The 14,974-nt window shown below is 39.4% G+C and overlaps 1 protein-coding gene across 2 annotated transcripts in view; it reads left to right on the plus strand.

Moving 5' to 3' along the window:
• Positions 1–14,974, plus strand: part of LOC116999838 (gamma-aminobutyric acid receptor subunit pi-like) — a 47,279-nt gene that overhangs the window by 4,470 nt on the left and 27,835 nt on the right. For both annotated transcript variants that reach the window (XM_033066854.1, XM_033066853.1), the window contains exons 2-3: positions 4,089–4,177; positions 9,428–9,531. In XM_033066854.1, coding sequence (XP_032922745.1) covers positions 4,122–4,177; positions 9,428–9,531 — 160 coding nt within the window. In that variant the 5' untranslated portion in view covers positions 4,089–4,121. The remainder of the gene's footprint in view (positions 1–4,088; positions 4,178–9,427; positions 9,532–14,974) is intronic.

Raw genomic sequence — 14,974 nt, forward strand, 5'->3', positions numbered from 1 at the left:
CAATTGCTGACATAACACTGTCATAACAGATGGCTCCTGTGCTGCCTGTCTGCAGAGAAAACATGACAAGACAGCTCCTTTCCATGGACCAAGGACATCTAATTTGGATTACTTGCCCAGGGAGACTTACATAGTTTTGCCCATGCTGTGGAAGATCAGATGTGCCCAGGGTGTAGAAAACAAGCTGGCTGGTGTGCCAAAAGCCACTTGTCAGCCAAATAAGAGGGTGCCCCTTATAATAGGACCCAGACACAAGTATTTGTCTATTTTCATCAGTCAATTCCCCAGTTAGATCTGGAGTTTTGCTGCCACTGGCTTTTATTCCTTTCTTTTAATTTGCTGCATTAAGAAAACCCTTCTTGATACTTTTAACTCAAGCTGCAGTCTCTGCAGTATTAATCTTGACATAAAAATAATATTTGAATGTGTGAAAATTTTGCATATGTCTATTTCAGAGAGTGTTAGGAAGTACCATGAAACTACAGCCATTATAGGCAGGGATCCAGATTAACCAAAGACTGATATCATGGCACTTTATTCCACAAAGTGCTTTGTCAGTGACTACTGTCAATCTGTTGCATGCAGTGGTGGTTTTGGCTGAAGTAGAGTGAAGTTTCTATACACTGGTTAGAGTGGGGCTGTGTTTTGGATTTGTGTTGTGAACACAAGTGCTGGTATTTCAGGGATGTTTTAGTAATTGCTGGGCAGAGTTTGCACAGGGTCAAGGCCTTTTGTGCTTCTTGTACCACACCCCCAGTGAGGAGGCTGCAGTTGCAAAAGAAGCTGGGAGGGGACACAGCTGAGAGAGCTGACCCCAAGTGACCCTGGGGTACATCCCCTCTACTTCCAAATCTTATCTCGTGGCTGCCTTCCATGTACCCACCCCCTTTCTCCCACAGAGTCCTTAGGGTTTCCAGCTTTCCATTGCTTCCCCTCCAACTGGTTCATTTTGATCTAATAAACAGAGGATGAAGTCAAGAACAGAGAAGCTCACTGGTTATTTTGCAGTTCTAGTAGACAATGCAAGCAGGGAATCCAGGGCAGGGGAGGCAGCTGTACTTCTCTGGCACTCTGGGTGAATCCCTCCTGAGTTTCTCTCTGCCTTCCAGTCAAGCACTTAAAGCACTGTCATCCAACAGTTTGGATGTGGAAGTAAAATGCAGTTGTAATGCTAATTCGGTTTATATTCTAAAACCCACCATCTGCTTTTCATTTTGAGATAATTCTATACACAGTTTTAGATGCCTGCAGTAGCAGCCATGGGAATTCAGGCATATGGCCACTACCATATGACAATGTGTATTATCTAATAATTTCTAGTCTTTCCCATGCATCCACTTGTGCATAAAGTACTTCAACATAATAGGCATCTTATCCTTTAATTAATTCACACAAAATTCACTTCCAGAGAAATTTTTGGATATTGTTACTACCTCTGCCAGCTGTTTGTCTCACCCCATTTCAGCCTCAAAGGTTTGTGAAACTTGCATAATTCACTTTTCCTGTCATGCTGAAGATAATAAATAACTGGATTCCTGTGCGAAATGTCAAAATATTGGATGATATTTTACAGTCTTACACTGATCTGAAAAAAAGTAGGAAAGTGTTGTTGTCTTATCATATGAAAATCCGGGGCAGATTTGTTACCTTCACCTCAATTAAATGTTTAGAACAAGATGTGTCAATATGTGCACAAAAATCTGGACAGCATGCAGACTGTCTAGTTAAACCAAATGGCTCAATATTCTATGCAGAAAACAGGTTAGGCTTATTTTTCTAGGGTGGGAGGAAAATATTATGGGTTCTGCTGAACTGGTTTTAAATACCGGCAGTTCCATGGGTGCACACACGCAGGAGGAATCTTGCTGTGAATGTGTAGTATTTGATGAAGAAATGTGTGACAGGAAAGGTCCAGAAGTGCAAACATGCCAAGAGGCATGCTTTTCAGCAGAACAAACCAGCTCAGTAAGCCCCATAAAAAAGGGGCAGCAGAGAAAACGTGTGTGTGCATGCAAGCATATACACACGTGCAGCACAGTTTATATATCCAGTTTATCTGGGAAACAGCTTTAGACTCCAGTAGTTACCCAGCCCTGTTCCTTGGCTGGCATGCAGTGTCCCTTTGCAGTTGACATGGCACTTCGATCTCTTGATTAGTGTTTCTTATACAGAAGTAAGAGATCTCCCTTCTTTTACTTCCATGCCCTCTTTTCCTGAGCATACAAAAGTAACCCATGTACCATAGGATGGATTTGACCTTTCAAGTGTTAAAGACCAAAATTCCCCACCCTCCCATAAAATTGCTACTTTGGATGTTGGTTAAGAACTGAAGGTAAAGCAGTTGCTTTAGAAAGAAATCAGTAATATGCCCACTCCTTTTCATCTTCAGTACTGTAAAAACCAAACCCAAACAAGCACAGAAATATCCATAGGTTTCCTTAATCTGTTTATAAAAGATCTTCAGTCATATTAGGAGCTCATAGTAGCAATTCAAAAGCTAAATATAAAAGCAGCTTTATGAAGTACTTATAAAGTCAGTAAGCCTCTCTTTATTTTTAGCATATTTTCCGTGAGATAAAGATAATGAATGTAGGAAACATCCAAACCCAAAATGAGATATGCAGAAGAGATCCCACGATCTGCACCCGGAGTGATACAGAATCAGCTTGTAGAGAGCAATGTTCTGACAACACCATCTGCTCATTTGCACTGTTTTTGCCTATTACCAGCTCTCTTAACGTCTCATGCATGATTTTTCTGTGGAAGTCAGGAGGAGTGTATGGTTTATTTTGACATTAATATTTACCAAGCTGGTGTATGCTTAAAGTAGCCAAGATGCCGAGAATATTTGCTTCTTTAAAAAGTCATTGAAATGGCCTTCCTTTTTCTTTGGAAACCTTAACAAGTTATTTTGTCACTTCCCTGTGACATAAAAGTCATATCCCATTCACAAGGCATTAATTTAGGTAAATACCACTAGTTTTTGCTCTTACTAGAACCATAGACTGAAAGAAAAATCACTTTGCTTTTTAAAAAGCTTGCTGGCATTTTATATTGGTCACTAAAGGACAGTGAAACAATCTCAGGCTGTGAAACTTCAAATTCTTTACTATTAACAATTTAGTGGGAAATTAAAATGCAAGGTGTTCCTGCAAAACTCATTGTGGACACTGAAAATATTATGCTTGATTGTCCCTTCCTGAAAGCTAAAACAGGTATTTTGTTTGCATTTATTAACATTTAACAATTGTCTTCCAGATTCTGGGTAGGTAGCATTCCTGACATGAAGGGTTTTTTTAGAGTTTTGAAGCAAGTCTTACAAATAAGGTTTGTGTACTCTGATGAAATACAGCAAAAGTGTGCACAGTCTGTGCATTTCAGATCTGTTGCATGACTGCATCACACTGTGGATTGATACTCTTTTCATCCAGAAATGGATTACAGAGCTGACAGATTTCTTAAAATAACCATTATGGATGTGAATCATGCTGACAAAAGCAAAGATATCCCATTCAGAAAAGACATCTTCCCTCAGCCAAACAGTCTCATGAATATGCATAGTTATATATCATTTATATACAAAGAATTTTTTTAATAGCTAGAGGTAGAAGCCTAAAATTTCATTTTTCTCTCATTAACAAAAAGACTACCAAAGTTACCTGTCAGTGGTACTGATGCTATGCATGGACCTGAGAGGTTGCTCTTAAATAGTTCTGTGTTCTTAGATGGGGTCATGTGCTGTCCCGCATGAATAGAAGAGACAAAACTCAGTGTTTGCAATTCGCCTGCACAGGATTACATTATTTTTTTTGCAGCAATTACTTTTCCTAATATTTAAAGGACTGAGACACAAATGAAAGAGCTGTAGTGTACAGGAATGCAGCTTCTGTTGCTTAGCTAAATTAATCCTGATGCCACCTCTTTTGTTCAAGTTCTGAGATTTTTTTGAATTGATGTAGATATTTACTAACACATTAGAAGAAGATATTCAAGATACAACATCTTTAGTGTTTAAAACATTTGGAAATTCATGTATTAGAAATGCATATGTGCTGTTAAACCTCATCTCTGCACCTTTTGTTTTCTAGGAGCTACAAGAACTTCTGGAAGAACTTGTGACCATGTGCAGTCTTAAGTGCTGCAGTCTCAGAGCCCTTTTCTTGCTGCTGCTCTGTAGGTAAGAAGCGTTTGCTAAAAATATTGTTTCTTCAATAAATTATTGTATCAGTTGGTTTATAATAAATTTAATTATATTAGATACATACCTAACAGATAAGAAAATAAAATCTTGGCTCTTGAATCTTGCCTCTTACAAAAATTAAAGAACTCGGGTGTTAATAACAGAAACACAGGACTGAACTTCATGAATCTCAGCTGCCTTGAAGAACAGATTTTTTTACTTGGGAAGACTGATGAGGGAGAAAAAGAATGGAATTTATGAAGCATATGAACCCTCAAGTAAAGGATTACTGGGTTCAGAGTGAGTATTGTATCAGAAGCTTAACAAATTCAGGCAGACTCACAGTCCTTGCCTGGAGCACAGTGCCTTGCCCAAGGACAGAAGCACACAGTCCACCCAGATTTACTACAAGCTTGAGACACTAAAATCATCGTTGTGCACTGAAAGGAGAGTATCTTAAAAAGAATTACCTATTTGAAACACTGTTTTCTTATTCTCTGTTATGAAATAATGAAGTCTTTAGGAAATCTGAGTTGCATTAAGCTGGAAAGATAAAATGATCCCCTCTGGCTACACATAACCCTTCTAACAGTACAGCTGCCATGACAAAAATACAGAAATGGAGCATTTAAAATATATTCCTTCTATAAAAATGGGCAAAATTATTCTTCAAGTAGTTCTAATAAGAAAATATAAGCATGGACAGGTTAAACATTCCCATCACTATTTTCAACTGAAGTATTTAAAGTCTGTGTGCCAATTCTGTTCCTAGAATTGCCTAACCTTCATCTCACAGTACGTTTCTCAGGATAAGATTCTGTCTGAGCTTTAACTCAAGTAGGTATGAAAACACTCATTTAGATAAATCTTTCTTTTAGTAGTGGGAACAGGTGGAACAGTCCCCTGAAAGTGAATTTAAAGCATCCCCCACCTTCTCCAGTCCTGTAGAGATCTCTGTCCAAAACACACCCTTGCTCTAATTCCACCTTCTTTCCTCATCAGCTGTGACTTGCCACTCTGTAATAAGTGGATGACTCATGGCTAAGCCATGATAAAACACTGCTAAGACACCAACACAGCTAAGTAGCAAGGAGGGAAAATTTCTTTTCCCCAGGAGCTCAGGCTGTGGTAGACATTCATTATTGTCAGGCAGACTTTGTGAATCCTCTGATTCATGTGGCTGTGAGTGCCCAGAGGCACAGGCAGCTCACTCCTGAGTACCATCCATGGGGTGAGTGCACACACAGCCCCTGTGCCAGCGCCTGGGTACAAGTGCACAGCGCTGAGCTGATGTCTCTGGTGTGCCCAAACCCACACACAGGCTGAGGAGCAGCTCTGGCCCTTGGTTATCTCACAGACAAGATGATGCTTGGGTGCAAAAACGTGTTTTTCCAGTGCACAAATCAGGAGGGATTTGTGAAAGCGCTGTTTAAAACAAAAACTACCCTGCTTGGAACTGAAACAGAGAAATATTTCTAAACAAAACCCAAGGCTGAGGTGCACCCAAAGCAAGGGCCATGATGTTTTGCCAAGTGGTCCCTTAGGTATTACACTTGAAAAAGCTCTGCCTAACATGTGAAAAGATTTTCTTCTACTGAATAATTTACAATCAGTAATGGTGTGAGGTTGTTTTTTTCCTTTCTATCTCTCCCTGCCTGAATGACACTTCTTCACTTCACTTAACATTAAATTACATTACAATCACATCACAGCCCTCTTTTTAGGATTAAAATCTATATCTGGGGAATTGCCTGGATAATTGCTTTCTCAGAATATTTTATTTTCAAAGTAGTAATAAAAAATTGAGGCAAATTTATCATTATCAGGAATCAGTTTAAGTAAATGTATGCTATTTGGTCCGAAGGAAGCTTCCCATTTGTTTCAGGTAGGGTGTTTTTAATATAAAGAATGCTAGCTTGGGCTTATGGAATCAGAGACAGAAAATTCTATGAAATGTTCTTTTTTTTAATTGCCTGAGCTCAAGAGCATTTTTGGTACTTCACTGTTTGTTCTTGAGTCTGGTAATATGATGCTACAGTTTCAACCTCACCATTTAATAAAAAAAGAAAAAGATTACAGTACTGTCTGTTTTGAAGCAGAGAATTAATCAGTGATGTAGTAAATTTTATCTGCACAGACCATATAAACCCCCATATCACTGAGCATGAGTATGAAACCAGAAATTACTTTATTTGAATCTGTAAGCCCTTCACCTGTCAGTGAATTGCCTGAAAAAAAAGCTTTTTTTATTCTTGTTTTCCTGGGGGGAGTGTTTCAAAAGCTTGTTCAGACTGTATTTGGCATTTTGTTTATTGTCTTGCAGTTCTAAGGTGTTTCTGTCTCTTTCATGATACATAACTTCTGACAAAAAATAGCCAGAAAAAATATTCTTGTACATGTGTCTAGACTGTACTTTTGCCTGAGTGAATGATATCTACTCCTGTTTAGAGCAAATGCTCCTTTCCCCCCATTTCCCCCAGTTACCCCATTCTGTTAAGACACTAACTTGAAAGCACCTTAAGTAACAAGCAGTTGTTTTGCCTTTCAAGTTCAGTCAAACCCATAAAAATCCTCAGTTTTGAACCATAAGAATTACTTAGGAAAATAAATAATTATAATTCAGCTTTAATAAAAGCAAGCAGAGGGCATTGAACCTGATGAGTTAAAGCATTTATTATGCATTGATAGCCCAGAACAAATAGATATTCTCAGCTGAAAATAATTATATACTCAGTTTTTTTCTGTAAAAGCCTGTTCACTCCTCAGTTGCTGGAACATCTGTTGCAAGGCAATTCCATACTCTGATGCATGTCAAGGTACTTCACATAGATTAAGAAAATGGAAGAATTTAACAGCTTTCCTTAACTATAAAACATGTACTTAAATATTGGTTAAAAGAGCAGCTTGGATGCATTGATGAGAAGGTGCAGAGGCATCAGTGGAATGAGTCTCAACTTTTACTTCATCCTTTGCAAATGTGTGCAGCTGTGAGCTCGCTGTGGCTGAGCTGAGAATGAATCAAGGAGCACTTTGGGGGAAACAGGGCATCAATATCCCTGAAAACACAAACCCCACACTGCTTAAGGCACAGAACCTCTCTGGGTTCCTTGTCTTTCCCCACTGACAGTCTGCCATCCCCCAAATCAGCACTGGTAACACCACACTCACGTTCAGGAGCCCTTGGGTTCCTCTCACTTGTTGGCTTGCTGTGACAGGACTTGTCGAAGGTCTCGTGGCCAAACAGCACACAGGGGACCATGCCTCATTAATTCACAGCCTCAATTACACCACAACAGCTTTCCAAGGCTTGCTTAACCATAAAACTCAATGGACAGTGAGATGAGGCTACACATCATGTGTTAATGAGGAAAATGATGAATTACCACAGGTCATTTAAGGGAAGGGCTTCCATGAACATTTTAAAGGCATATTTTAGAAAATAGAAGTTAATGATAATGAACCAGACCAGTCTGAAATTGCACATTGATCAGCAGAACAATGATATCCCTTGCAGTAGAAAAGAAACAAGTTTTCTTTTAACATTTCACAACGTCTGAAAATTACTCGAGAACAACCCAGTAAAGCTGTGAAATTAAACTCATGCAGCTCACTGAACACTTAGCTAAAATATATATGTAAATTACAAAAGGAGAGATATCTATTCCAAGTACAGTATTTAAGAAATTAATTGCATTCAAATGCATTTCCAATTTTAACACTTCTTTGCAGCATAAAACTGGCCTTCTTATTTATATTTCACATTTCAACATGACTGTGTTTGTTTCTTTAGGAAAAAACTTACAGGAGAAACTTTCCTTATTTCAACACTGGCATTACTCAAGGGTCTACTTAAGTAACAACATCATTCTTTGGCAATATAGAAATAAAAAATGGGGAAAAAATAAAGGGAAAAAATAAGATCATTCAAATAGCTAAGATATTTGTGTTATAAGGCAGCTAATGAAAACCAGCTATTTCTGTGGCAATAGGGTCTGGTGAATAAAAAATTATTCAGCAATAGCAGCTTTTCAAGCCAGTGGACACCACATTTAAAACCACAGTGTGATTGGCCACGTGCATTCAGTAAGATCATTTCAGCATTTAAGCTTTGACAGTTTAAGGCACTGGATTATTCCCAGTGGATGAAAGTCCTGACAAAAGAACTCAAGCTTTCTCAGAAACACCAAAATTAAAATCAAAATATCAAGCTTTGGAAAGCTGCAAGACACCCAGAAATATAATGCAGAAGAGAAAGCAGAGTTTTCTGGAGGAGCAGCTCAGAAAGAACAGAGACTCAGAAGTTCAGTGAGGATTTAGCTCTATAAGGAAAGACCACAGCACACAGGCAGCCCCTCACCTAATGGTTTCTACTTAGATTCTTCTCCTAGGAGTAAATCGCCACAGCCACAGCTCTTGCACCCACTGTAGGAGAGCTGGTCACTTTTAGGGTCAGTAATTCTCAGAGCAAGGATTAAAAGCTCCAGACCCTTCTCCTGGTGTTTATGGGGGTGTCTGCTCTCCACCAGCAGGGACAATGCCTCTGCCAGCTGGGTCAATTAATTATTTGCCTCCCACCTTCATAATTCATACCCCACCTTTCTGAAACCATTGGGAACAAGCAGCTGTTAGCATCTGGGCTTTAATTTCTGAAGAGCACACCCTGCTCATGGTCTTGGGGTGCTCACCTTGGGGTTAGGCAGAAAGGGTTTGTAATTATTTATATATAACTTCTATGGATCATATTTGTAGCTGTTTCTGAACAAAGGAAGTACATGAATTCTCATTACGCTTCACTGATTTTGCTCAACAGGATTATTTCTGTAGCTTGTTTAAAAATTGTTGTGAAAGCAGGATTTTAAGAGTGTTTTTATGCACTAGTCTCTGAGGTTTTCTGTCTCTGAGACCTAAATAAAACGTATTTAATTATGGAAAAAGAAGCTTAATTTTAAATGCTGAAATAAACAAGCAGCATCCCTTCCACATTCCTAGATTATAACCATAATGCCCTGTTTGCAGATAAAGTATTAAAGAAGATTGTTTCTCAGATGGAGTGTCAAGAAATAATAGACTTTAATGTATAAAAAGAAATAGTCTTAGACTTTAAGGTATAAAAATAAATAATAAACTTTAAGGTATAAAAGAGATCTTTTCCAGTAAGACACTAACACAGATTATGGAATCTGATAGGTTTTGGAAATTTTTTTTATTATGTCCTTTTACAAAATCCTCATTTTCAATTCCTTTTAGGTCATTGCAAATTCCTGAAGCTGAAGGAAACAGTGAAATTCTACCTCCAACGATACAAAAAATAATAAAAGGGTACAACAAGTATCTACGTCCATTTTTTGATAGTAAGTAGAAAAACTCTTTCAATAGCACTGAGTCATAACATAATGTGGTGTCTAAAATGCAGCACTGAGAGCAAATGGGTTTTTTCTGTACTTTTTCCCTCTGATATCTGACAGCCACTGATCTGATGATACATGTTCTGTGATATAATAAGATAGAGTTTAATAGCTTTTGTGGCTCAAGGTGAAACCTGTATATTCCAAGTACTTGCAAGCTAAACTTTCAGACTTCCAGAAAACTTGACTGTCATTGTATGTGTGTCTTCATGAAATAAGCTGTAACATCTTACCTATTTAAAAGCATAATTTCCTCTAATTTCCTAAATAATAACTATAAAAAGCTTTAATTAAAGATATGAAAGCTTTATATATCAAGCTGTTCATAACAGAACAGGAAAATCTTGTCACTATGCAAAGTATTATGTGCCTCAACTATAAGATTGCAAGAGAATTATTTAATAAATGATTCTTGCCTCAGGTCTTAAAGGTCACTGAACAGATTTACTGAAAATTGGGGGGGAATGAATTGAAAAGGGAAAATTAATAAAAAATATAATTTCCCCACATCAGAAGCCAGTGGTGACCAGACTGGAAGCACAGAGTCTCCTGCATCAAGGCTGATTTTACTGCCCTGCAGTGCAGTCAGGCACCTGAAATCTCACTGAAAAACTTCTTCCTTATTTGAGTCAGGCTATTGCATGAATCAGAAGCACTGAGAAGTTAGGAAGTGGCGTGAGGAGCTTGTCCTAGAGAAAGTGCAGAACACTGAAGAGGAAAATATTCTGAATGTTGAAAAGAAGCTCAGCACCACGTGTCTGTCAGAAAATAAACTTGTAGCATGAATGCTAGGCAATAGTTCTTAAGCTAGATGTTTGGAAATGTCAGAGGTATGAATGTCAAATGAAATATTTTATATTTTATATCCCTTTATATCCTGCTTAAAAAATGACTTATGACTTTAAAAACTGACCACTGAGTTTCTAAGACCAAACTGTTAACTCTTGCCATCCAAATACCCGGTTCAATATGGATGCTGCACATCACATGCCATTTCTAAATCCATTTATAATAATTTTAAGATACACCTGTATTTTACAAAAAGGGGAAAACTACTTCATCTGTTTGTTTTGATGGTTATTATCTTAGCTGATTATAAAACTGCTATAAAAGATTTAATACTCTAAGGAGATTTTCAGCAAAATAAAAGTAATAAATAAACTAGCCCTTCCTCATTGGAGATGATGCATAATGTAAAATAACTGTGTTCAGTGGCCATTAATATATTTTATTCATTACCTCTTGTTAGTACTAGAGATATGTTGGCACTGCCTTGATGTGTGTTGTTGGGTAGACAGCAGAGTCTCATTTCAAAATCCTCTAATAGCAATTAAGACCATAAAGCATATTTGAGTTACAAATCTCCCTTTTCTTTGCTCCATCTCTTTTCCTCAGCTGTTGTATTTAAGCAAGGCTATAGTCATTTTTTTCTCTGAGTGTTTTGTTCAGGGGGATGCCAAGTTCTCTCAGGGTGTGCCCAGAAAGGCCCAGAGGAGCTCAGGCAGGGACTGAGTCTGTGTCACACAAAGCCAGGCTCTCACTCCAGGCAGCACCAGCATTGCTGCAGGTGCTCTCCACAGCTCAGGCATGCAAACGCTGCCTCAGAAACCTCAGCTGGATTTTTATTAGCTCTAGTGCTGAAGGAATGAGATGGCACTCTGAAAAGAATTCATTTATTGATGCCACTTCTAAATGCAGGGTTGGTGGTTTTGTGAGAAATTATTTTCTTGGCAGGAATAATTTGAGTTAGGATGACTCAGGCAATGCTTCTCCTGAAGTTTGAACCTGTGTTTTTTTGTGAGATCATTTGGGATCACTTTCCCTGTTACAGAGCAATGTGTGCTTGGGCTGGGGAGTGATACAGCCTAGTCCTGACCCCTCTCCTTACTGGAAAGATGGGATACACTGTGTAAGGGGGTCAGGCCCAGGAAAAGCTATTGCTCTTCTCAGAAGCAGAGCTAGCAAACCACCTCAATCCTCAGCTTAGCAAACTTGTGGAATATATTTACCTGTGTGACCACAGCTATGCTAGCTTTGTGCCATGAAATATTTTCCTGATTTATATGATGGTTTATGATTTATATGATGTTTTTGCCTGCAGTTGGTGTACCTTGTGTCTGTTCTTGGTAACTGGCTTTATCAGAATAGCATCAATGGCTGCAGCAGAGCTGTCAGAGCTGATGAAGCCAGAGCAGCAATTAGCCATTGACACCTCCCTGCCCCACTCCTCCCAGGTCCTTAGTTTCTTTGGGATGATGTTTTCATGTTAATAGTGAGAGGCAGCTTAGATATGGATCTCAAGGTCAAACAGTGATTAAACTCCAGTAGATTAATGAACAAATGCATATTGAAAACATGAACTGGGCTATTCTGATAGAGATCATTGGCTACTGTAAAAGCCTGAGCAGTCTTGATTGTGCAACCTATCAGTGATGATATACTCTGAGAAAGAGACTTGTATTTCTAAAAACATGAACAGAAAAGGATGGATATGACAATATCCAATATATGAAAATCTGTGTTTGCCGTCTTGAATGAAAGGATTTGTATAAATGGGAACTTAGTATGTGTTTGTTGAAATGCAGAAATGTCTCCCCAAAAATGCTAAATCCAGCCTTTTAAAGACATTTGGCTTCCTTTTCTTTAGTTTTGGCCAAGATTCCTTTGCTTTCAAAAATATGTGTATTTCTGTTTATTAGCTCTGTTAGATGCACACTCATAAATATGCATGAAGAAATTTGTCACAAAACTGGATGGTATTATTTGTTGGCATTTACAGTACTTTAAGCTTAATGTTAGTGAGTCATAATGGAACTCTGAAACGGGATTTTTATCAATTGTGAGAGGGCCAGAGGTGAGCTTAAATTTTAGAAAAAACTCATTTAAAGTAATTTCAAAGTGACTTTTCCTTGAGAATTTTCTTCAGACAGGAAATGGCAATTTTTGAAGTGATGATTGCTGCCAAGATACAGTCATACTCTTGCAAAATCAGTGACACTGAACTCCTTAATATTTAACAAAATGAAAATAAAGTTACAGTAAATTCACGAATACAAGCCGCACTGAGTATAAGCCGCATCTCTGGGTGTTGGCAAACATTTCGGTTTTTGTCCATAGATAAGCCGCACACGAATATAAGCCGCTCTGTCGTTCGCAGCGAGGACCTGCGTGCAATTATTAACAGAACCGCGGGAGGGCGGGGTTTACTGGCTGAGCTAAGGCTGTGCAGGCTCGGCCCGCTAGGGGCCGCTGACAGGGCCAGATGGCCCAGCCCAGCGCTGCCGCTCGGGGCCGGCCGCCGCTGCCACTGGGCTCGGTCACCCCGGGTCGGCGCTGCCCTGCGGTGGCAGGCAGGGATGGAGCTTCCCCTGCTCCTACGGCAGCGGCGGCGGGCGGGGACGGAGCTTTCCTGCGCCCGTGGCGCCGGCGGCGGGCAGGGACGGAGTTTCCCCGCTCCTGCCGCAGCGGCGGCGGGCGGGGACAAAGCACCCCGTCGGCTCCCCGAGCCGCGGCAATGGCGGCCCGGGTCCCCCCTCTCCTCCCCAGGCCACGGCAATGGCGGCGCCGGGCCCCCCCCGTCTCTCCCCTGGGCTGTGGCAGAGGAGGAAAGAGAGCTCTCCCGCCTCTCTCCCCGCCCCCCGTGCTGCCTACAGGGAGCCAGGCTCCACCCGCGGTGCAACAAAGTAGCGATTTGTAACAATCGCAAAATGCCGACTTTGCAGCTGCTCGGCTCAGCACTCTGGCAGGCACTTCTGAGGTTGTATTAGCCGCTCCTGATTATTAGCCGCATTTCCGGTTTAGGAGCAAAATCTTAGTCAAATTGGTGTGGCTTGTATTCGTGAAATTACTGTAGGTATAAACACATGTTCATAAAATGACAGGTCCTGTCTCCTAAAGCCAGAAAAAGCCCAGAAATATTTACTAATCAAGTAAAATTTATGGTAGCTCATATTTTTTTAGATTAATAAGCCCTCCATTTGCATGTTAATTTGTGTTTGGTCTTTGTGCTAGGACTGGCAGATGACTGGAAATGTTCCAACCACATACCCCAACTTGGGTGGTGCCATTAGCAAGGGGGCTGTGAAGAAACTTTTTGGGTCCAGCGACTGCATAACAGCAAAAAAACTGTCTTCTCCTCTCCTTGCATGGATGGAACCCACTGCTTTTCTAGATTTTAATTCTGAATTTATGTCATCTTGCTTTGGTCACATCAGCACCTAAATTGGGTGCCCAAAGCTGGATTAGTTAAGCCAGCCTTACTATGTCAGAGGTCTGCAGACAAGTAAAACTGGCAGAGAGTTTTATGTTTGTCCAAGGTGGGTGGCACATAACAGTTCCTAAATTGTGAGGGTGTTTTAGACACTATTAGCACAGAGGAATCTCAGCTGGGCTGGTTATTTAGCTCTGCCCTCAGCTGAATGCTGCTATTAAGAATGTTCTCTTTCCTTATCTATAGCGTTTTAATGTCCCTCTTTGAGCTGGCTCATCAAGCAAGTCCTCATAAATTAAGCAGATAGGTGCAGTAAAGAATTAGAAAAACCCAAACCCCAAATCTGGAATGATTTTAACCATTCTTTGGACTGGAATATGAAATACTCCTCTACAATATTAGTAGATATTACTCCTCATTGTAATAATATATGGAATACTTCTATAGAAAAGTGGCATAAGGGATGTAAAAACCAACAGTAATTTCCCTTAAATGTGCTACATTACCCCAACAGTTTATCTCAGCAATACAAGTTGATTTCCACCTGAGGTTTTCTGCTGGAACCATGTAGATCAATTTTATAACTTTATGTGCTATGCCAAACTCTTGGAATTAATGAGCAATTCCGACAGACTTCAGTGAGCCTTGGATCAGGTTCATAGGGTTGTTAAGGGATGCATAAAATCTTGTAAATAATTTTATACAAATAGATTTTGTTCTGTGATTGAATGTGATAATTTAAGTGTTCTAATTAAAAGGAGAGAGACTAGGAAAAGGTCACAGCTAAGTATATTTGAATATGAAAGCTGCTTTCAAGTGGTACAGAAAAGTGTCATGCTTAAATCAGTTATTCTAAATCACATTTAAAAGATATTTTCCTTACCTTCATAATTAGTAATGCATTTAATAGATAAATTAAAGTAAATAAAATTTTTGGGTCCGACCTTCTGTCTAAAACCTTTCATCATGGGTTTTATTCCCTCAAATGTTGTTTATATTAAGCTCTATAAATTTAATTAGATGAAGGCATTTTAGTCTTCAGAAGTGTACAAAAGAGACAAAGAGGTATCAGAATGTTAGCTGTGTCGAGCACCCTTTAGCTTAGTGAGGCAAACTCACAGGGAACATGAGCAAGAAATACCAAATAACCATCATCTAAAGATTATTTTATGTCCCAGC

The sequence above is a fragment of the Catharus ustulatus genome, chromosome 8 (assembly GCF_009819885.2).
Source record: "Catharus ustulatus isolate bCatUst1 chromosome 8, bCatUst1.pri.v2, whole genome shotgun sequence".
NCBI classification, from domain to species: Eukaryota; Metazoa; Chordata; class Aves; order Passeriformes; family Turdidae; genus Catharus; species Catharus ustulatus.